Here is a 23519-nt window from a genome sequence, read left to right as displayed (position 1 = left end):
GGCAAGTATGCAAGGGAAAGAAGCAAATGGATGGAGTGATAAACTCTACAGTTTCTTAAAAAATGTGAAAATCACAACTGGAAAAGAAGCAATTTCTAATGTTTCTTTCCTCTAGCTTCCGAGGCAGCTACAGACGGAGAAATCACATCTGAACTGATCTTAGCGCTTGAGGATATAATGAAACAATACTTATTCTCACTTGCTGTCCATCGACGAGTACGAATGGGTGCACAATCCTTATGATGGGTTGCCTGATGCTACGATCAAACCTACGCACGGGTAACAACTCGCAGAATTTCATTTGGAGCACGATCTGTAACTAAAATATGGTGAACTTTCGGTACTAAAGTTTTGTGTATTTGTATATTCAGCAATAGTGAACGGAGCAGTAAGAATGTTATCGATAAATCGAATTGGGTGTTTTGGCATTAATACAAAGAACAAGAAACGCGAGAGACTTTTCTCAGTTGAACAGAAAATTCAGTTGTTTGCCATCCACTGACCAACGAAACAGAGCTTCTGTATAAGAAATGATAAAATCATGTTTCTCGTTAATTACTCAAATCTTTGATTGCAAGGCATTTAATTTATTTTTGTTTAAACAAGCGAAAATAAATATAATAAAATATTTTTCTTTTTTTGATTTTCTTTTTTAATATTTAGGCATTGTCACCAGAAAATGTTACGCAGAAGTGAGGTAAAATTCCTATAAATAAAGATATATAATCAACCCTGTAACTGTAACTAAAAATGGAGATAGTACACATGGAAATACATTAAAAAAAGTAAAAAAAAAAAAAGACAGAGAAAGGAGATGATTCTTTCATGACTACTATACTTATCTCCTATTACGTATAACAGTTAAGTAATAGTTATTTGAAACAAAATTATTCATTTATTTTCGTTTATTTGCAATAACATAACATCCACCGTTTCGTGGCATATGCCTAGTAAAACTCGCGCCGCACCCTTTGATAACCATTTGATTGGAATCTGGAATTCTGCAAGTGAAAAGGTCATAGATTAAATCTGTCAAGGTTGTGTTCGAAGTTACATTAAATTCTAATAAGCGAATGTGCACATTTATTTTATTTTATTTGTTTATTTATTTTAAAAGAAAAAACTGATGATCCATTTGCAAACCACACTGTTATTAGTCTCATGAGGATTTTACCAAATGTATAAATTGTATTAGAAAACAAAAGTGATAATTTTTTTAAAGTTAGGGGAAAAAAGAAAAAAAATTAAATTACGTAATAAATTTATAGAATTACTTTCTATTGTTCCACATTTTTGCAAAAGCGCAATCTCTCCTACTTCCTCAAGGGTGTTGCCTAATGAAATTATAGTTGGCCCACTGGTTACACAAGACTTATTTTAAGTGAGTGTTTTTTTTTTATTTGACAAAAAAAAGCTGACAAAGATCGAAATTTATATTTCCTGTTTTTAATGTACATTCATTATCATCATCATCGTTGTAAGTCTGCTGTACGATTCACACAGCACTGCCTGATTGGGTAAATGTCTGACGCAGCTAAAGGCTTCAGACAAGGTCCATAGGTGTCACCAAAGATGTATCACAGTAAATGTGCTGCACTTACAAATTTTTTACATGTTATAGAGCCCGTGAAAAGGCGATTTTTTTCACATGCCAGCATCTTGAGCAGGATCTTTCCATGCCGCTACAGAAGTAGGTACGACGTCAATGGGATAACCTTGATGGATCCCCTCTTGCTGCCATGGGAGGCTAAGAGTTGGACGATTTGTGACTTTATCATCATCCGAATCTGACGATGATTGCGAGGAATTGATGCGTCCTTTGGCATGTCGATGGCAAGTTTTTGGTCGCGGTCTTGATGACCTGCAGCGTCTTTGTTTGGTCTTTAGAACTCCATCGTTCTGTGGTTCGGCCGCATCCTCCGTCAGATCGCTTTCCTTACACTCCTCAATCTGTTGCAGAGTCCTGACTTTGTGCTGTTTCCGTTTCTTTTTCTGAGTGGCTAAATTCGATTTTGAACTCACTTTCGCTTCAACGTTCAGAGAGATGCGATGGTCGTGGGAGGATCCTAGTTCACAGTCGGGACTTGAACCATCGTCATCAGGGGTTGTAGGTGCTTTGGTGACGGCCGCGACCTTGTTACGACCAATCAACTTCGGAAGCTTCTTTCGTTTCTTCTTCCTACTCTGTCTGTGATGTTTCTTACAGTACTGTACGCCTTCCTTTTCGGATTCAGAACGCTCATATTTAGGGTCAATGGGTTCTAGAAAACAGCCAGCAGAAGGAATGGCAAGGCTTTCTTTTTGGAAACCTTGGACATCAGCGACATTTGTTTTGGTAAAAACTTCCTCCTTAACTTCTTTTAAACCTTCTTGTTCTGGGAGCTGATGAACAGAGCCGTCAATCCCTTTGTCGATGTGTTCGGGGGTACTTCGAGGCACTACTTTTGTTCTAGAATCGACTGTTTCTTCACTTTTCTCTGTCATCGACTCTTGCCTAGGGATGGATTCACTTTGTTCATAATGTTTATATGCCTGCAGTCCTAAACTAGATTCAAAATTAGCAGTTTGCTGGAGTGGCTCGCTTGTTGGTTGAATTGCATTGGTTTCCCAGCGGCGAATCTCTTGAAGGGTTTGAGGTTGCTCCCTTAACAGTTCTTTTGTTCTGTCGTCATGATAAGTGTCAACTCGTTGGTAGTACTGTTCAACTGGAAGTTGGCTAAACGTACCTTCCAAATGAGATTGCGGGATGAGTGTCGGAAGAACCTGAGGAAGGACGGGATTAGATTGGGAACTGTCTCCTACAGGGACATATGACACAATTTGGGGAGAGAGTGGAGAGTTGAAACCTAGATTAGACGTCATCGGTGAGCTTCCTAGACTTCTGTAATCTGGAGGAAGTGGCAGATCTGGTGGAAGGCGCGACTGGAGGCTGATGCTGTATCCTGGCACAGGGGGAAAAGTGTTTTGAATGCTCGCATTCATATTATTGAGTCCTGTCATAGGGGGATGGATGCTCTGAATTACTACATTACTGCCAGGTCCTGTTACAGATGACTGGGCGCTAAGCATACCCACGTTAGCGCCAAGTCCTATTACAGAAGGATGGGTGCTGTGCATGCCTATGTTAGTGCCAAGTCCTATTACAGATGGTTGGACACTTTGCATACCTGTATTCGTGCTGAGCCCCGTTATAGGTGGTAGAGTGCTTGGAATGCTAATGCTGGTTCCAAATCCTGTTACGGAAGGTAGAGTGCTCTGAATTCCTGTGTTGCTGCTGAGTTCCGTTACATGTGGCTGATTACTTTCAATGTTCATATTTGGTTTTCTATATTCATTTTCGGAGGAACCGGGTCCATCAGGATCGTCAATTTCCTCGAGTGGAGCGAAATTTTCAGGAAGGATGATGTCTCTACCCATGGCGATGTTGCTGTTAAAGCTGATTTGTTTAAGCACGTTGTCAAAACGATTGTTTACATCGGGTTCGGGTATAGCATTTGGATCGATGTCTTCATTTGGATCGATGTCAGCAAATAGACTGCTTATACCAGGAGTTGTCTTTTTCTTCAGGATATTGCCCGCGGTGGTTAATGCGGCCGAAGTGGCGACTGATGTGTTCGTGCTAGTGGGATCGCCACAAGTGACTGGAATTGCTTCAGGTGGCTGTTCCTTTGGCATCCTAGTGGCGGAACGGAAGAGATTGTATTTCTTTCTCACCTTCTCCGCACTTCCTCCGACTTGCCGTAATTCGTATACAATCTTTTTACCCACTCTCTGTAAATATTAAAAAAAAAGGACAAAGCAATGAAATAATCAACAGGCAACAGAATACTTATAGTGCAATAAATAGTGTAATGATAAGTATGACAAATGCACTCGTTAGTAGAGAGTAACCAGAGAACTCAGAGCAAAAAGTTAGCTTTACCTTGCAAAATAAAATCTGGGCTTCGTAATTTCATGGAACGATGTTTGCATATACGCTGCCATATTTGGTCAATACTAGGCAAGATACCCAGGAAGCGAAAAACTTTTAAGTTTTTGGAAAAGGGCTACATTCTCTCAGAAAGTAAAGGATATATCGCACAGCACAGCCGACTCCACTTTTTAATACATCAGAGGTTTAATAAGTGCTGTTATCAAAAACTTTTTTTGGTTTCATGTATTAATTCCCACTTATCAATTACTGAAAATGCCACATCATGGCAGTTTAAGTTTACTTTTAGGATATTTCAAAACATCAAAGTAAAAAAAAAAAGCAATGAGAGTGGAATGAAATAAACTGCTTAATTCGTGGAAAAAATCATGGAATGTAAAAAGCATTCCATAACATGTCCACTTTTCGATGAAGCCGAAGAGCAGCTGAAGCAGTTTTCTTTCGTATTCACGTTTTTTAGGAAACTATTTACATTATTACATTGCTGTTCGGAATACATTAAACCAGACTAGCTCTGGTCTATCGAAGTATTGCTTTCCTGCTACTGAATCACAAACCACAATACGAGTGCCAAAAATAATATCTGCGACCGTTTTTTTTTTTTTTTTTTTTGGAGGTAAACTATTAATAGTATTGAACGAGGATATTTAAGAAATTCTTGAAGCAACTGAGACCGAAAATGACAGCTTGATGCATTTCTGAGTTAACTCCTGGGAAACTTGTGAATAAATAAGCTTATTAAAACAAACTCGAGAGGTTGAGCATTCACATTTTCATTTGGAGACAAACAGTTGAGAAATAATGAGAATATAACCTGGATTTAAGTTTGTAGATTTCAAAAAGGCAGTGATGGAATAAACGGGAGATTAAAAGAGAAACATGTGTGGCCTATATTTAATTGTAAATCAGCTGTTAGACTAAGTACTGGAAAAGTTTAATGTAACATCACGTGCAAGTACGTCATTTCCGTAGTTAATCATAATCTGTGTAGATACTGGCATTCTGAAGAAAAAGTGGCATTAAACCTGATGTCTAAATTGGATATCTCGTCTCTTTACTTTAAGCAGAGGCCGTTGCACTCCTAAATAAATCCAGTACAAGTCTGCAGTATTCTGTAACAAAATTAAAATATATGATATAACAAATTTGATATGAAAATTACCAATAAAAGGGAAAAAACTATGAAAATAGGCAAAAACATGGAAAACATCAACTGTATTCTCAATGGAGAACCTATGGAACAAGTAAGTTATCATATTTAGCCACACAATACTTAATGAAGATGACAAACTAAATATAGAAATATACTAATATAATAAGCAAGTTGATATGATAGGGAGATACTGAATAAATTTCCATGGAATGAGAGAGAAATCAGTCATTAGCACTCCACTAGCTATATACAAGACGCTGGTCAAACCAAATTTAACTTAAGAATCTGAGAGACGGATTAAAAATAAAACACTTGATCAAAGACTGAAGGCCACTGCAAAATATTAAGGGAGCGAACAGATAGAATCAATGACAGAATAATTTGTGACTGAAAATTAACGGTATTAAGATGGAACTGGACATTGTTAGTATTCAAGGATGGCAGAGCTGATCTAAGAATGTAAACTATTCTTCTGCTTCTTCCTCCTATCACGAATCTAGGCTAAGTGGCCTGTTTCGCTCTCTGTCCAACATTTTATCTGTTTCTTCCACCCTTTGGTTTGTTTCACCATTTTCCTGGTTATTCTGTCATATGCCGTTCGCTCTGAATGCTGCCCTTTCCATTTGGTTCGGCATTTTTCTGTGGTTTCCATGGCTGGTGTTTGGTTTAGTTCTTTAAGTGTGTCTTCATTTCTCTTTTTATCTGGTCTTGTATATCTCGCTGTTCTTGTCATAAATTTCATTTCTGATACAACCATTTTCTTATATCTTTCTCTTATTGTCCGTCCTTTACTTCCATATAATAATGTTGATTTTGATAAAATATTATACATTCTTAGTCTACTTTTTTTGTAACTTTTACTAGCCTTAATGTATTGTTTATTATTCCATTTACTTAGAAAAATGTGATAATTTCGTTGGAAACGTCTAAATCTTCATTGTAACTTAATTTACAGAATAATTAAAATTGTTCATTTCATTATTTTATTATCTATTATTATTTTAGTTCGGATGGACATTCTTCCTCAGAATGCCATAGCTTTAGGTTTTTCTTGAGAGACTGACATATTATTTTGTTTTGTTATTAAATTCCGTTTATATACAGCTTTTCGTAAATTGTCTTTAGTTGTTCCAAATATCACTTGGTCATCTGCAAAAAATGAGATATCTAAGATAAAATTATTTTCTATTTGAATTCCTTTTTTCTTGGTTAATTTCCATGCTTTGATTATTTCGTTCATATGTGTTCCCAATAACGTTGGACAAAGGAGTATCTTTGTCTAAGACCTCCTTTTACTTCGAATGTTTGTCTTGTTCTTGTCCTCTTTTTATGTTTATAATTGTTTTCTCGTAGGCTGTAAAATAGTTATAAGAAATGCATAGGCAAGTGATTTTTAGTATATCAACGAATTTATATTCGTCTATATCGTGAAAAGTTATTTTATTTTCATTTATTTATTTTTTTGTAATCTCTGAATGCCAGATGCGATTCTAAGTTGAATTCCCTTCTTTTCTCAATTAGTAGTTTGAGGCTGAATATAGGATCTTCTTCTTCTAAAGTCATTCTATTCTTTATCATTTTTTCTAGTATATGGTGGATTCAGTTCTTCAGTAATAATCTTATTTAAAAACTTATTCCTCTGTAGCTGTCACAGTTCTTATTACTTCCTTATTTTAAAGATGGGAATCACAGTTACATGGTCCCAATCATTGGGTATTCATCGTGTGTTATTTGTTTATTAAAGTAAGAAATCGTCAGTGAAATTTATTTCCTATTTTATAAGTTGGATTGGGATTTTATCTTATTTTATTTTATTTTTCATTTCTTTTAGTGCTTCATTTAATTCTTCCGATGTAATGTTATTTGGGAAATTATTATCAGTTACATTTTCTAACAAACATTATTAAATAATAATTCTGATTTATTTCTTTCCAGAGTTCATAATAATAATCTCTCAGCAGTTGGTCATGTAACTCTCCAATATCTATTGTTTCTTTTGTTTTTTCTGTAAGAAATATATTGTTTTATAGATTTTCTCTCTCTCCACACTAAATGTCACCTTCACGTGGGCAGCCTAGAGTAAACAGACAGGATTCTCATGACCGAATATTTGGCGGTAGAACCAGCATCTGGATTGGAGGAAATGGCATTTCTAGTGACGATCTGAAGGCCAAGATCCCCACCACCCACGAGAATTACTTCATTTTGGCTTGTAACCAACTTCAGGGAAATGATATTACTCAAAAATTCTAAGGAAATCTAAGGATGTAATGGCAAACCATATTACTCATAAGAATATATGGTACTAAACAGAATGGGAGAGGAATTCCAAAACTTTTTATTCCCAGAATGACTGGAAAAAGACCCAAAACAAGACCAAGAATATCTAAGTGAATTGATACAGTTAATAGTTCATCTGAATACAAGATTTGACCAACATATTTGCATGACAAAGAATCGGGAACAGGAAGCTAGAAATAGTGCAAAGTTAATCATGCAGTACTACCATAACACTCCAGACACTCAGAGCCCACGTCGCATTATTTTGAACATCATCAATTTCTAGTATGTAACCTGATATCACGTAATTTGAAATTTTATGAATGAAGCGATGACAATGTGCAATATCACGTGACTCTTTTGCGTCAAGCATTCTTTTCCAGTCGCAGCACCCAGTGGCTCCTCATATGCCTTAATATGAGGAGCCACTGGGTGCTGCGTTTCTGCATCAGATGTTACAATCTGATCAGCTTCGCACTGTCCATTTTTTCTTGATTTCCAAGCAAGTTTCAGAATTATCTTAAATACTAGTTGGTCGAAACTGTTCGCTGATTCAAATATTTAGAAATCCAACTTTTCATATCTTACCAATTTACCAACTTTAAAATTAACGAGCCTAAGCCAATTAATGCTATCTCCCAGGCAATATTATTAGCAAAGAAAAATAAATACATCAGACAGAATTGTCACATTTTGCTCCCAGAAACAGGGCTTTGAAAATGATGTTTCACAATTGAGGATATGCTGAGAAAACCTACCCTTATCAGTGACCAGCTTGGAGAAACTATTTGGATTATTTGCTCCGTTCAACTCAAATCCTGGATACGAAAAGCTACACGCATGCCACTGAATATTTGTGTGATATGCTACAGATTCCGAACACTAAATTAGAAACCTTTGTGCAGATTTACGTAAACATCACTTATGTAGCGTATATGCAAAATATTGGTCACGTGCTTCACAACGTGTTCTATTTAAGAATGCATGCTGCTGGTAAGTAATCGTCAAGAGTATTGTTGATCACAATAGGAAAAACAAAGAATCTATCGGAGTTCGATAAAGGACTTATTTTGGAAGCCCGTCTCGCTAAAGCCACGATCTTGAAAACAACATAGCTGACTGGTTTCTCAAAATGTGAGATTTCCCGGGTGTTTAATCCATGGAAAAATAGCTCACGTTGCTCGTATAAGAGGCGTAACCGTGGTCCTAAGACAGTGTGTCAGGAACGAGATCTGAGAAGATCTCGTTCATCTGAGAAGGCTTGTACGCACAAACAGAACCACATCTCACCGAACTATGCACAGGGAATTGAAGAGGTCAGTATATACGAAAACCATAAATTAAATAAATTTTCTAATTTAGTGGCCGATATGTGTCTTTTGACATGCAACAGATATTCTTGTATCCTTTGGTGCCAAACAGAAATAAAAGCGCTTATGTTAACTGTATGATGTATTGCCTTGTGCGTGTTATTTTTTTCTCCTGTATTAAAAAACAAACGGTATGTATATATAAAATATACACTATATATTTCGTTTATTTCTCATCTTTGAACTAGAGCATTTTCATAAAACTTACCTTCCAATTCAACAAAGCTCCTTTACGCTCTTTAGCTTTAGATTTCGGCTTACTTTTGATTACGAGAACACCACGAATTTCTTCATCGGGACCTTCTTTTGTTTCTGGAGTAGGCATTTTGATGGAATAAATCTCGACGTACTCTTTGGCTGCCTTCTGAGCAATAGCTCTCTCCAGAACTACCACGATCTTTGCCCACTGCAATAGAAAGAACGATATTGACGATGTGGCATAAAATAGTTCACTGAAAAAAAAAAAAAATTCTTGAAGATCTTTCTAATTAGGATTAAACAGTCAGTCTTGAATGATGAGTCCAGAATAGATCAGTGTTTGTGAACGTCACATTATCCATAATGAGGCGTTTCTAAAATAACAGTAAAAATTATTTGATGCTGTGATAATATGCAAAGTAACTCTCCCGAGTCAGAAAAAAACTCTTTTTCAATGGAATTTCCACCTATGAATCATTAAAACTTGATCGCCTGTAAATTCTGCGTTATAGGAAACCTCTCCGGTCGCTGGGTATTTTCACGGCGCATCTGGCGTCCCCTCGGTGGTGGATGAGGGTGATGATCGGTGGCACTACTTGGCAGGCCTCCCGGCTAGGTCCATGGGACCCGCTTACCAACGACAGCTGCGGTCCTCCATTCATATTATGGGGTTGGATGGTTCTAGCGGCCCATTCCGTAAAAAATGCCGCTATGTAAAGCAACCTGTCTAAACAGAAAATAAATAGCGGCATATTTTACGGAATGGGCCTCCAGAACCGTCCAATCCCACAATATGAATGGAGGACCGCAGCTCTCGTTGGTTAGCTATAAAAAAAAAACTCAACGCAGAATTTGCTTGAATATTGTTACTTGGAATGTAAGAGGATTGAATAAAGGTGGGAAATTGGCTAACGTGATGAGAGAGATGGAGAGATCCCTTTGGAAAGGATCATCAGAACTTCCAAATGGCAAGATATATAAAGTATATACGTCAGATGGTGAAATATCAAGGAGAGGTGTAGCGTTCCTTGTAGAGAAGAAAACTAATAAAAACTTTATCCATATCAAAAAATCAGATAGAGTAATGGCAATTCTTGTGAAGTCTAAATCTAGATATATGCTGATCATTCAAATATATGCTGCTACAAAACAAAATGAGGAAGCAGAAATAGATAACATGTGATGAAATAGAATGGTGTATAAAGGAAGTTGAAGGCAAGAAAGATCGAGTTATTTGTGCAATGGGTAACTGGAATGCAAAATTTGGATCAGAGAGAGAGAGAGAGAGAGAACATCTACACACGTGGGTCCATTTGAACTTGGAATTCGGAATGACAGAGGACAAAAAACTGATTGATTTCTGTAACAAGCACAGTCTCATCGTAACTAACACTTATTTTGAACAAAAACCAACATCAAGATACACATGGGAAAGTCCAGATGGAAGATACAAAAATCAATTAGATTATGCTGTGGTCAGTAAACGTTACTTCAATGGAATACGGAACTCAAAGGTGATGCCAAGTGCTGCCTGTGGATCTGATCATAGACTGGTCTTAATGAAGATGAATATTCCCTGAAAACAATACAAATTTAAAGAAGTCAACCTCTTAAATGGGATCTGTAAATGGTACAAAATCCAATAGTAAAATCAAAATTTCATGAAAATGTTTCAGAACTATGTAGAAAGTTTTTTTTTTTTTTTTACCTTGGGTATACTATACGTTAAAGATACCAAGCAATTTTAGAAACTTGGTTTTAATCCTTTTTCCCAAGTAAGAAAACAAGTAGGTAAGTCAAGTTTGCGCCTGAAGTATTTTCAGGTCTGAGGCAACTCGTGGAAAGTGATCAGATCTTACTCCACCTTTAGGTGGAGTAAGATCTGATCACTTTCCTTATATATCTCCCATATTTCCCATAATGCAAAGCACATCTCGTTATGGACATGTATGATGCTATGCATTAAGGGAAGGGCCACTACCCAGACCGGTTTCGACCTTTATTGAGGTCTCATCAGTGGGAACCAGGCGCAAACTTCAGGCGCAGACTTGACTTACCTGCTTGTTTGCTTACTTGGGAAAAAGGATTAAAACCAAGTTTATAAAATTGCTTGGTATCTTTAACATTTAGTATATCCAAGGTAAAAAAACTTTCTACATCTTTCTCTCATCCTGAGATTTTTAATTAATAAGGTCAAAGCACCTTGTGGCAACTTGTACAGGTAAAATTTATAAGTTCTGCATTACTTCAATCTTGGCATCCCAGGGTCTGTCTCCAAATGATGACACCTCAATAAAGGTCGAATCCGGGCTGGGTAGTGGTCCTGCCTTTAATGCATAGCATCATACATGTCCTCAAGGAGATGTGCTTTGCATTATGAGAGATACTAAGGAAAGTGATCAGAGCTTACTCCGCCTTTACTACGAGTTGCCTCAGACCTGAAAATACTTCAGGCCAAACTTGATTTACCTGCTTGTTTGCTTACTTGGGAAAAAGGATTAAAACCAATCTTAATATTTCTTCTTCATTTGCTCCTCTTTTCCATGGATAACACAAGAAGTAATCAACCTTATTGATGAAAGAAGAACATGGAAAAGAGGAGCAAATGAAGAAGAAAGATTAAGATATAAAACATTGGATAAAAGAATCAAACAGTTATGCATAAGACTGAAAGACAACTGGACAAATAGGCAGTGCACTGAGATAGAAGAATTACAAAATAGAAACAGAACCAGAGAAGCATTCCTGAAAGTGAAAGAACTTAATAGAAGAGCACAACATACACAGTCTAATAACATCAAGGACAAAGATGGAAACATACTCATTGATAAGGTAAAGATAAATGGAAGATGGGTGGAGTACTTAAATCTTTATGATGATGATAATGGTAACGTGATAGATGATTCAGGATACCTTAAGTTAAACGTAACAACAGATACCACTTTACCGACAAGAAAGGAGACAGAACATGTAATTAAGAATCTTCCTAATAATACATCTCCTGGGTTCGATGATATCCCGACTGATCTGCTGAAGGCTTTGACTGGCAATAATAACAAGTATTTAGTGGAATCCATTCAGAACAGCTATAAAACCATAGAATTACCTGAAGTTTTTACAAAATCTATCTGCATACTAATTCCAAAGAAAAAAATGCACAGAATTGCGAGGATTACAGAACTGTGAGCCTAATATCCCATACATCTAAAATTATTTTAATCATTGTTAACAAACAAATTGAAAGAGCTTTAATCGGTGAATTGAGTGAACAACAGAAAGGCTTCAGAAGAGGAATGGGAACCATTAATGCTATCCAGGAACTAAAAATACTAATAGAAAGATCACTTAAAAGAAACAGGAACATTTACATATGCTTCATAGACTTTCAGAAGGCTTTTGACCGGGTAAAACATACTAAAATGTTCAATATATTAGATAAATTAGACATAGAAGATCATGTATTTAAGATAATAAAAGTGATTTACACCGAACAGAAAATGCAGCTGTTCAACTCCTAGGCATCTGTAGTGAAAATAAAAAGAGGAGTTAGACAAGGCTGTATCCTTTCACCAAATCTATTTAATATCTATAGTGAGACAGTGATGAAAAAGATTGAAAAACAAAAAATAGGAATTAGTATCAATGATATAAAATACAACAATCTTAGATATGCTGGTGATATCTTTCTAATAGCAGAAAACCGAAATAAATTAATTAAATTACTGCAGCTACTAACTGAAGAAGGTAAAGAATTTGGATTTGATATAAATGCAAAAAAGATCAAATTTATGAAAATCTCGAAGAAAACAAATCTGAGGCAGAAATATTCATAAACAATATGAAAATCGAACATACAACAGAATACAAATATTTAGGTACCTACTTCACTGCAGATGGAAAGCAAGATAAAGAAATAAAAATAAGAACAGCCATTGCTAAAGATGCCTTCTGGAAAAATAAAGATTTGCACAGAAGTTCTGTGAGTATCGAGACAAAGAAAAGAATGATAAGAAAGTTAGTTTGGCTAATTTTCACATATGGAAGTTAGACCTGGATATTCAAGAAGAGAGTAAGACAACAGATACTTTGAAATGTGGTGCTATAGGAGAGCTCTGAAAATCCCATGGACAGAACATGTGACAAATACAGATGTCCTACAGAGAATGAGAACACAGAGAGTTTTTTTTACAGGAAATGATCCAGAGAAAGATGAGATTGGCGAGACATGTACTGAGAGGTTCAGCAGGACAGAGGATATTAACAGTTTTAGAAGGAAAAATTATGGAAAAAGGATCAAGAGACAAAAGACGAAGGACATGACTTGAAGATATAAGATCATGGACAGGATCACATGGCTATGCAGAAACAAAAAGGAAGCCACCAACAGAGAGAACTGGAAGAACATGGTGCTGCACCCACTCATTGAGGGAGCTACATGAAGAAGAAGGAAACCACTGTAGGAGACCAAACATGGAACTTTTTTTTTCAAGCTGCTTCATTTTTCTAGTGAGCAAGAAGCCAGTTTCACACCGGTCACTGAAAATCATGCATAACGTAAAGACTCTCAGAAGCATCTATGCTTATGGTGGGATTCGAAAGCACAGCTTGTGATTTGGAAAGCAGATACATTAGTTAGCCAGGCAGAATATCCTAATAGCTATTCCCATCCCATTGATGTGTCTTTTCCTATCTACGGAGTTGACCACCATGATGTACCTCATGGTTAACTACGGGCATAACGACATGCGGTAAGGGCCCTATCTCGTCTACGTATTGTCATAAGTATTCATGCTGTAAATCCATGTTTAGGGATGAAAAAACGAATTTCTGGGTGAAACTCCCCCCCCCCCATATGAGACCGGCTTACTCACCTGTAGTCGAAAGAGACCAGATAAAGGTTCCTCGCGTAACTGACGGGAACCGAACCCAGGTCTTTCCGACCAAAGGGCTCGTCTATACCGACTAGGCTACGGAGGCTCTTAATAGCTCATAATATCCTGATATTAGATTTATTTATTTTATTGGCCTTGAACTTATTTAGTTCGAAAGAGAGCATTAACAGATGACGCATAGCATGAATTATAGTAAAAGCCCCACTTGTACAGATAGTGTTTGTTAGTTGCAGCTAAACTTACCAGCACTCCAACCAAGGGTGTGACCACCTCCTCGCTTATTGGAGGTCTGAAGTAGCTTGAAAAAGTTTCATGTTTCATCTCTGGATCGGGATTTCTGGACTTATGCAAATTCTGGACTCGTCCACAGTACTAACGTACAATTGGCTTACACTCAGCGCCGGCCCGAGCAAATTTTTGAGTGTGGCCAAGATTATTTTTTCCGCCCTTCGGTCGAAATTTTATATATATGTCACCGCTAAAGTGCGAAAACCGTTAATGTGCACATTACCTAGCTAATCTGCAGATTAACTGATTTGCTCCGTTAACGTGCGGAATCAAGAGTTTTCCGCATTTTACCTAGGTAATGTGCACATTAACGTATCGTTAAAGTTCAAAAGTTTGATTCTCTCATTTCCTTTCCCTTCTCCTTCCCCCTCTCCCTCCACTTTTAGTTTGGTTTTTTAATAAGTAAACATAATTTTATCATATGTTTTTTTTTCTTAATTGTAATAATATTTTAAACCGTTTGATTCCTTGTATTATATTAACTGATTGATGGTTGATTATATCAACTAATTTGTTGATTGTTTGATTGTATTAACTTGATTCTTTAGATATCAAAAAATAAATAAATAACATTATCTTAATTTAAACATACAGAAACGTTGCTGTTGTTCCAGCAAAGATCTTATTTTCACTTTAACGAGTGCCTAGTAGGTAATGTGCAGATTACCTAGGTAATTTGAGAAATTAAACAATTTTCCGCACATTAACGGATCACCGTAGTTAATCTGCACAATACCTAGATAATCTGCAGAATAACTGATTTCTGCACTTTAGCGGTAACATATATATATATATATATATATAGTGAATAAATAAAAAAATATTTTTGTTTATTATATAATGAGTACATAATTTTAACACAATTTATAAATATTACATAAATCACATTAAATATGACAAAACAAATGTGAAAAAATCTAAATTAAGAATTAACAGTAATTAAATTAAGGGGATATTAGATCCCACATTATTTTAAAACCGAATAAGAAACTCAAAGATTGGAATCAGAGAGTTTCATGCCGAATATAGTATAAAAAAACTATAAAAGTATTGGCGAATACTAGCGCGAGCTGAATGCAAGTAGTCCTAGAACGTAGTACAAACACGGGCAACTCGTTGCAAAGGTGGGGAAAGTTCTGATCGCTATTCTTTGGTATTTTCCATAATGTAAAAACACATTTCCTAGGAAATGTATGCTGTTATTACATTATGGTAGGGAGGTCACTACCCAGACCGGTTTCAGCCTTTATTGAGGCTTCATCAGTGAGTAGCTAGACCAAATTATTAATACCAAAGGATATAGCGAAAATATTAAAAAAAAAAAAGGATAAAAAAAAATAATTTTTATAACATATTCGGCATGAAACTCTCTGATTCCAATCTTTTAGTTTCTTATTCGGTTTTAAAATAATGTGTGATCTAATATTCCCTTAATTTAATTAATGTTTATATCGCCGAAATGAAGCCTGTTGGATCTTTATATTTAAGAATTTTATGAAAGTTTTAAGAAAGTTTATTAAATTCACATCGTATGATACTTTATGGGTTGTTTCCTTAAGTATCTAATAAGTGGGTTCTAAAATGTTTAGTTTTAGTATATATGACTATAATTTTTTTTATTAATAAAATATAATAAGCACATATTTCACTGTCAATGGGAAATGGCGCATTTTTTTATTTGGTAAACTAAATGCTGTATTTTTGTAAAATATCTTGTTGCCATAATACGACTGAATGAGTGCCCTTATTAACACCCGGGAACTCGCAGGAATAATTTTGCAGCGTACGACATGGTATATATCTGAGAAATACATTCATTACTAGTATGTGCTAAAATGCAAAAAACATAAAGAAAAAACACTGCAAATATAATATATGATGGTACAAATTAAGTGAATATTGAATCCAATATTATTTCATAGCCGAATATAGAAACTACAAGAGTTTCGTACCGAATATATAGAAACTAAACGTTTCTGCGGATGCAAGCATAAGTAGTCCCTTATGGGCAACTCGTAGTAAAAGTTGAGCAAGCCCCAGACCACATTCCTTACTATTTTCCATAATCCATAAGTTTGGGAAGCACATCTCCTAGAGCAGTGCTTCCCAAACTCCCCACATGAACTTCTTTAAGCTTTTTTTCATGTGTGAAGTATATGCGAAACTTTTATTGGTAACAGAAAACTACCTCGGATGACAGTCATCATATAAAACGAGTTATGATATGTATATAAAGTCAATATCAACAGTCCCTGATTAGGAACACGTGATGAAAGGGACAGAAAGATTTGGAGCTTCCCTGGAGAGCATTCGAAGTAAATACAATTAACCACTGCTTTGAAATGAAACATATGAATAAGCAATATTTACTAATATTCGTTAAGCGCCGAAATACGCAGGAAGCAAAGTTTGTGAACCAACACCAATGTGTGAATTTTTCCATTAAAATATAAAAAATAACAAAAAAGAAATAATAAATAATAAAAGTTAAATACGTTTCTTTTAAAATAAAAAATCCACTTAGTCTTATAACATTTTAAATTTGTTTTCATTATTTCACGGGCTCCCCTCAACAAAACCTACGGCCCCCCGAAGGGGGCCGCAGCCCACAGTTTGGGAAGCGCTGTCGTAATATACTCATGCGCAGCTACCCATGACCTCCAACCTATACAATAGATAGGTTAAAGAATATTCATGTTAACAATTATCATATATCTGTCAGATCAGATTGCCTGATGTTAAGCAGAGCCATGAGGCAGGCTGCCTCTGTACTACACTCTGTCGACTGTACTGGTCCCAGGGATTATCAAAATAAAATAATTATTTGGAGCTTATATAATTAGAATAAAATATAATTATCTTTGTAAATATGTATATATAAATTTAATATTTTTTAAAAAATATTTTCTGCCTCCAGTATAATTGTAACATAAACTCTAAGTTTTCCACCCTTTTACTTTTCCGCCTGCGGCATTCGCATTTCGCCCCTGCCTCGCGCCAGGCCTGTTTACACTTTTATTATTATACTTTTATTGGCCTTAAACTTATTTAGTTCGAAAGAGAGCATTAGCAAATGTTTCATAACATGAATTTCGTTGGTGGGAAAAAGACACACATAAAAAATTGTTATTCGCTCCAGAGAGCTTTTCTTACTTGGTGACAAAAGATTGATCGTCATTCTTGTCATTGATGATTACTTAATATTTATGGAAGTAAAAACATACAGTGGACACTTCATTAATAAGTGATTCCAAAATGTCATCTGTTCTGCAATAAAAAGAAATCCACAAAATGGTAAAACGATTTATCCACCACAACGTGGAATTTCTTTTCGCTTAAATCTCTCTTGCTTTGCTGCAGGGATCGGCAACGTGCGGCTCTTTAACTTTTAGCGTACATGTACGACAAACACATCTCAGTTTACATTAGAAGTGTAAACACTTTTTCGTTTACTAATTATATGAAGAGCCAAAGGCTTCAATTCGGCGACGTGAAATTATTTAAGTTAAGGGATATTACATCCCATATTGTTTCATAGCCGAATAAGAAACTCAAAGAGCTTCATGCCGAATATAGTAAATATATATAAAGTTCGGCGAGTCCAAGCGTAAGCATATACCTGGATAACTTTATATATAGTTTCTATATTCGGCATGAAACTCTTTGAGTTTCTTATTCGGCTATGAAACAATATGGGATGTAATATCCCTTAACTTAAATAACTTTTTAGTTTGCTTACACATTATGAGCCAGCCTGGTTGGCCGAGTGGCTAGCGTGTCCGCTCTCTAGCCAAGAAGCTGCGGGTTCGAATCTCGCCGTGGGCATGGATGTTTGTGATTGTAATACAAACTTTGTGTGGAAAGGGAATCTGCGACCCTACCACTTATTCTAGCAGAAGACATCATTACCAAAACCATTTGAGGTACGGCAGTGACCATACGGCGTCTACGGACGTCAAATGTAAAAAAAAAAAAAAAAAAAAAACATTGTGAGCAGAGCACACGAATTGCAAGGTATCAAGGTGGGGAGTAAGAAATAGTTAAAACAGGAATAAAATAATATCCGTGTGTGTCCTTTATGTGTTATTTACGATAAATGGACGGTGATAGGTGAGTTGATAAAGCAAGACTAAATTGAGTTCGATTCGTGGAGTAGCTCATTGGACCTGTATATCAATCAGACTGCACTGCTGTCCAAAATCAGCACTACACTGGTGAATTGTGAATTGTGTTTGAAGGGGTAAAGTTGTGAAATTGGATGTTTTGTAATGTCTCACAGAAAATACCTAGATGATTTCACGCGGTGAAGAATAATTGGAAAGTCTGAATAAGGCCGAAGAATGACTGATATTGCCAGAGAATTTGCAAGCTCACATAGCGTCATATTTAGGCTCTGGAGCGTTTCAAACGAATGGAATGTGTTTCAGACGTTTGCCCTCGCTCTATCAAGGGGCAAGAAGACATTTTAATTTTAACCACTCAACGTAATCGACGCACCATGGAGGTCAGCTTGCAAGTGGGCTCCATTCAAGCAGAGGTACGCGGATATCTCAACCAACTACTGGCCTGGTTTGCCGAATGGTTAGTATATCCGCTCTTCAGTCAAACGGCTGCGGGTTTGAATCCCGCCGTTGGCAAGGATGTTTGTGATTGTCTGTGGAAATACTAGTGGTGGTGATGATGGTGATGGGCGATAGATGGCGTTCGCGTAGTTGCAGTTGGTGGATTTGAGTGGTGGAGACAGAGAGTGGTAAAGTAGGTGCCCTCTCTCGATGAGTCTTTGGACTTCCTGGAGATATCAGTAATCATCATCATCATCTTCATCAAATTCCTGACATGTACCCTCAAGGGATGTACAGAATATGATAGTACTACATGAAAAATTTACATCATTATTAACTTCCTATCTACAATTTTCCTCCAAATCAGACTGTTACATCTCAAGACTTCAACATTATCAGATCTTATATTTCTATTGTCTAAGGCACTTTTCACTGTATCAATCGACGTATATCTTGGTCTTCCTCTGGGTCATTTTCCTGCCAGCCTGGCAGAGAACACTTGTTTTGCTAATCTCTCCTCTTCCATTTTGTTTAAGTGAACATACCACCTGCGATTAGCTCTGCTAACGCATTCCAAGATTTTAACAATGTCAAGTCCTTTCCTAATATCCTCATTTTTAATATGATATTGACATTGATGCCATCTGTTACTGCCCCTAAACTTTCTTAGGACTCTCATGCTGCGGTCTCTAGTCTTTGGTCAAGTGTTTTACTTCTGACACAGCCCTCAGATCCATATGTTAAAATTGGCTTGAATACTGTATTGAATACAGCTAATTTAGTGTTCCAACTAATTTCTCTTTTATTCCATATAAATTTATTTATTTCATTTCCAACAACACCAGCTTTGTTGATTCTGTTGTCCATTTCCATATTTAATTTACCATCTTCACTAAAAATCGTGCCTAAGTAGCTGAAATGCTTTACTTGTTCTATAGGTTCTCCATTCACAACGCAGTTGATATTTTCAATGTTTCTGCCTATTTTCATTGTCTTTGTCTTTTTAATGCTGACCTTCATAAGATATCTATTACAACAGTTATTCAATTTAGTCAGGGAATCTTGCAAACTTGTAGCAGACTGCACAAGTCTGCTACAAGTGGAAATACTAGTTTACACTTGTAGTTCTTTGTCAATTTGTCAATTTGACTTGTCTGACACCAGATTGTTCCAACAGACAATCTGGTGTCAGAACAAGTATAACATCATCCGCATAAAGCAAAGAGCTGACATTAACATTTCCAATTTTGGTATCATGTTATTCATTATCTATATGTATCACATTATGTATCACCTTCATAATGTGATCCATATAAATAATGAATAACAGAGGGAGTAATGTACATCGTTGTCTGACACCAGATTTAACATTAAACCATCTTCCCGTACTTCCTTCAATTCTAACTGCTGACTTACAACTCAAATAAAGACTAAGTACTGCTTGATATAATGCCCCATTGACACCATATAACTGCAGCGTATTGAATAGCTTCTCTCTTGGCACCTTGTCATATGCCTTTTCCAGATCTACAAAGCTTAAATATAGATCTTTGTTATATTCCCATCACTTCTCAACTATTTGTTATAAAGTAAAAATCTGATCCTGACAGCTGCTATTTGGCCTGAATCCTATTCTTCACCAAGCTTCACTTCCAAAATCTTCTTCAGTGTTTCTCAACTATACTTGCATATATCTTACCAGGAACGCTCAGTAGAGAAATACCTCTGTAAATCTCACATTCAGTTTTATTTCCCTTTTTATATATGGGTACTATGAGAGCAATACTCCAATCATCTGGAATTCGTCCCTCTGTCCAGACCTTCTGAACTATGCGGTGCCGCTACTGCAAGACTTTTTTACCTCCACTTGAGCATTTCTGGTCGAATATCATCTACACCTGCTGCCTTTCCATATTTCAGGATTTTGATGGCTTTTCTACTTAAAGTATGGATATCTTTCCTTATTACATGCTTGTTGAGTGTTTTTACCACTGTGCTGTCAATGATTCTTTAATTTAGCAATTTTTCGAAGTAATTACTCCATACATCAAGTATATCTTTTCTGCACTTTCGTGTTGCCTTTGTCATGTCTAATTCCTTTTACAGCACTCTTTCCTCCATTTCAAAGCTTCTTCAACAACTCCCAGAATATCTTGCTATCTTCTTGATATTTATTTTCTGTGTTCTGAACCAAAGTCCTCCCATGACTTTTGTTTAGCTATTTTTACACAGTGTTTAGCTTTCTTACATTTGTCTCTGTATTCTCTAATAAGCTGACTTATTTGCCAGGACAATAATAATAATAATAATAATAATAATAATAATAATAATAATAATAATAATAATAATAATAATAATAATAATAATAATAATAATAATAATAACAGCAGCTATGGCAAGATGTCTGCAACAAGTAGTCTACGTCCCTTTATCCACATCTCATCGTAAAGCAGGTTTTCAGTGGTGTTGTATCCATAAAAATTGGACGAGAAACCAATGTGCTAATGTACTGGTACACAATAAATAACGGAAAAACTCACGTAGAAAGATTATTTATTAGTATAATTTTCGCCTGTGTGTCACAGGCATCCTCAGTACATTAAGCTCAAAATTAAACACTAACTGACAATTCCAAAAAGCGCCACCTAAGTAGTTGGTGTAAGATAACTAAAAAGGTCAATAACTTTCCTAAAAAAAAAAAAAATTAATACAATAAAAAGTTAGGAAAGATTAGCTGATTTGTAAAGTACTATCTCCCATAAAGGAGACAGACGTAAGCCGTCGGATCTGTTTAAGTTAGGAGAATGAAGTAGAGTTTCACATGTTTCTTTATAAAGGCGTTCCATGAGAAACTGACTTTTGTGAAGAACTCTTGTCTTTCTCCAATGAACTCTGTGTCTAGTGAAGATGGCATGTTCAGAAAGTCCAGACTTTTCAGGTTTAAAGTATTCAATATAAGATTGGTGTTCTTCTAGCCGAATAGAGGCAGATCTTCCTGTTTGTCCGAAATAAGATAATCCACAAGAGCACGGAATCTGGTAGACACCTGGATGATTAAGATGTGGAAGCTTGTCCTTAGGAGAAGTGAGAAAGGTGGAGATTTTTCTAAACGGTCGAAAGGCAACAAAAATATTCAGTGGTTTTAAAACTTTTGCTATACGTTCACTGATGCCTAGTACATAAGGGATAGTAATGCGCGTTATTTCCTCTGTGTTTGAAGAGGAAGACATATTAAAACTACTCAAAGTTCTTTTAAAGAAGCAATTCTTATAACCATTAGATAGAAAGGAAGAAGTTATGTATTGTAGTTCTTTCTGTAAAAGATCGTCTGTAGAACAAAAGGAGTGAAAAAAAAAACAAAAGTCTGTAGAACAAATAATAAATATAATTATTCATTATACTAATAAATAATCTTTCTACGTGATTTTTTTTCCGTTATTTATTGCGTAGCGATATGTCTACTCACGGTTTACCTCTTTTAAAACTTAGTGCTAATGTACTCTTTACAGATGAGAGTCGTTTTAGGCTTTCCTACGATTCTAGACGACACTTGATCTGGCGTGAAAGTGGTATTGCTTGCCATCGCGAGAATGTTTTTGAAAGAGAAATAGATAAGCAGGTGCTGGGTAATAGTGAGGGGAGGCGTTATGGTTAATGGATGCACCGAGCTACAACAAGTGCTGGAAAAAGAGACTATGACTGGTGAACGACATTGTAACGAAGTTCTTCATGTTCGATTGTCCACAGGTGCTGTTGGCGAAGAATTTCTTTTATGGATGACAATGCCCCACCACATCGTACACGAGCATTGGAGATACGTCTGAAGACAGAGGATATTAATCGAATCGAGTGGCCGGCCCGCTCTCCAGATCTCAACCCATAGAACATGATTGGGACGCAATAGGGAGATGCATTCCTGTTCGAAATTCCTCTCCAGAAAACAAACAAGATTTTATCCTTACTCTGAAGGAGGAGGAGTTGGACAGTTTGCCTCAAGATTCCTGAATCATTTGGTGCGAAGCATGGTAGCTAAGCACGTTGCGAGAGCTGCATCGCAGTTCAGGGTGGGCATATTCGGTACTGAAATTACTCTCCGCAGGTTTTCTGTAAGCATTGTACATTAATATCTTAATTACGTGTTTTTAGGAAATTTGTAACTTTTTCCAAAAACATATTACAATTTAATTTGTACGAAATTTATAAAACATTTTTTGTGTAATATAATTTATTAGTATGCTGGCAATAAATTTATGTACACATTTGGCTGTAGTGAAAATTTTCTTGACATGAAAATTTTTTCATATACAGGTAAAATGTAATTGCTCCTTAGCTTTTAGACGTCAGGTGTATTTGCGTTTGGACGTGTTAGTTTTTGGTTCGATCGACGTATTTCTGCTAGCAAATATTTCCGAACGTGAACTATATTAAAAATAAAAAGAGAAACAGTCTGAAGAATTCGAGTATCTCAGCATGTTTAAAAATGAAAATTACGGCCCAATCGTCTGATGTTAGCTACTTTCCAACACCAGATGTTAGCAAATAGTAAACTATTCGATATTTGTTACATTTTTTTTTCAATATTAATAAGCAATATTTCAAAATAAATATATTTATTATAAAGCACCTTCATACTCTATTCCATTTCTCAAAAAACACTCCCTTCTTCCAGCTTGAGCTGAGGTGCGTCTTTTCGGATTCTTTTTAAGTTTTTTCAAATTTATTTTTTAAACACGAGTCTTAATTTTTTTTAAATTGGCAACTTATTTTTACTTAAAAAGGCAAAAAGTTATGGTTTTCTGCTTTATTGGATAGGTAACCATTCATTATTAAAAGAAGAAATACCAA

At 36.0% G+C, this 23519-nt stretch overlaps 1 protein-coding gene across 1 annotated transcript in view; it reads right to left on the bottom strand.

The window, feature by feature from the left end:
* Nucleotides 1-1489: 1489 nt before the first annotated feature.
* Nucleotides 1490-23519, bottom strand: part of LOC150109821 (uncharacterized) — a 185953-nt gene continuing 163923 nt past the window's right edge. The window contains exons 15-16 of the mRNA XM_090414049.1: nucleotides 8943-9140; nucleotides 1490-3771 (exon numbers count right to left, since the gene is read on the bottom strand). Of these exons, the coding sequence (XP_090270175.1) occupies nucleotides 1645-3771; nucleotides 8943-9140 (2325 nt within the window). The 3' untranslated portion in view covers nucleotides 1490-1644. The remainder of the gene's footprint in view (nucleotides 3772-8942; nucleotides 9141-23519) is intronic.

Source organism: Typopeltis vanoorti, chromosome 1 (genome assembly GCF_054136105.1).
Source record: "Typopeltis vanoorti isolate ZY-2024b chromosome 1, IOZ_Tvanoo_1.0, whole genome shotgun sequence".
NCBI classification, from domain to species: Eukaryota; Metazoa; Arthropoda; class Arachnida; order Uropygi; family Thelyphonidae; genus Typopeltis; species Typopeltis vanoorti.
This window is presented reverse-complemented; position numbering and strand designations above follow the sequence as displayed.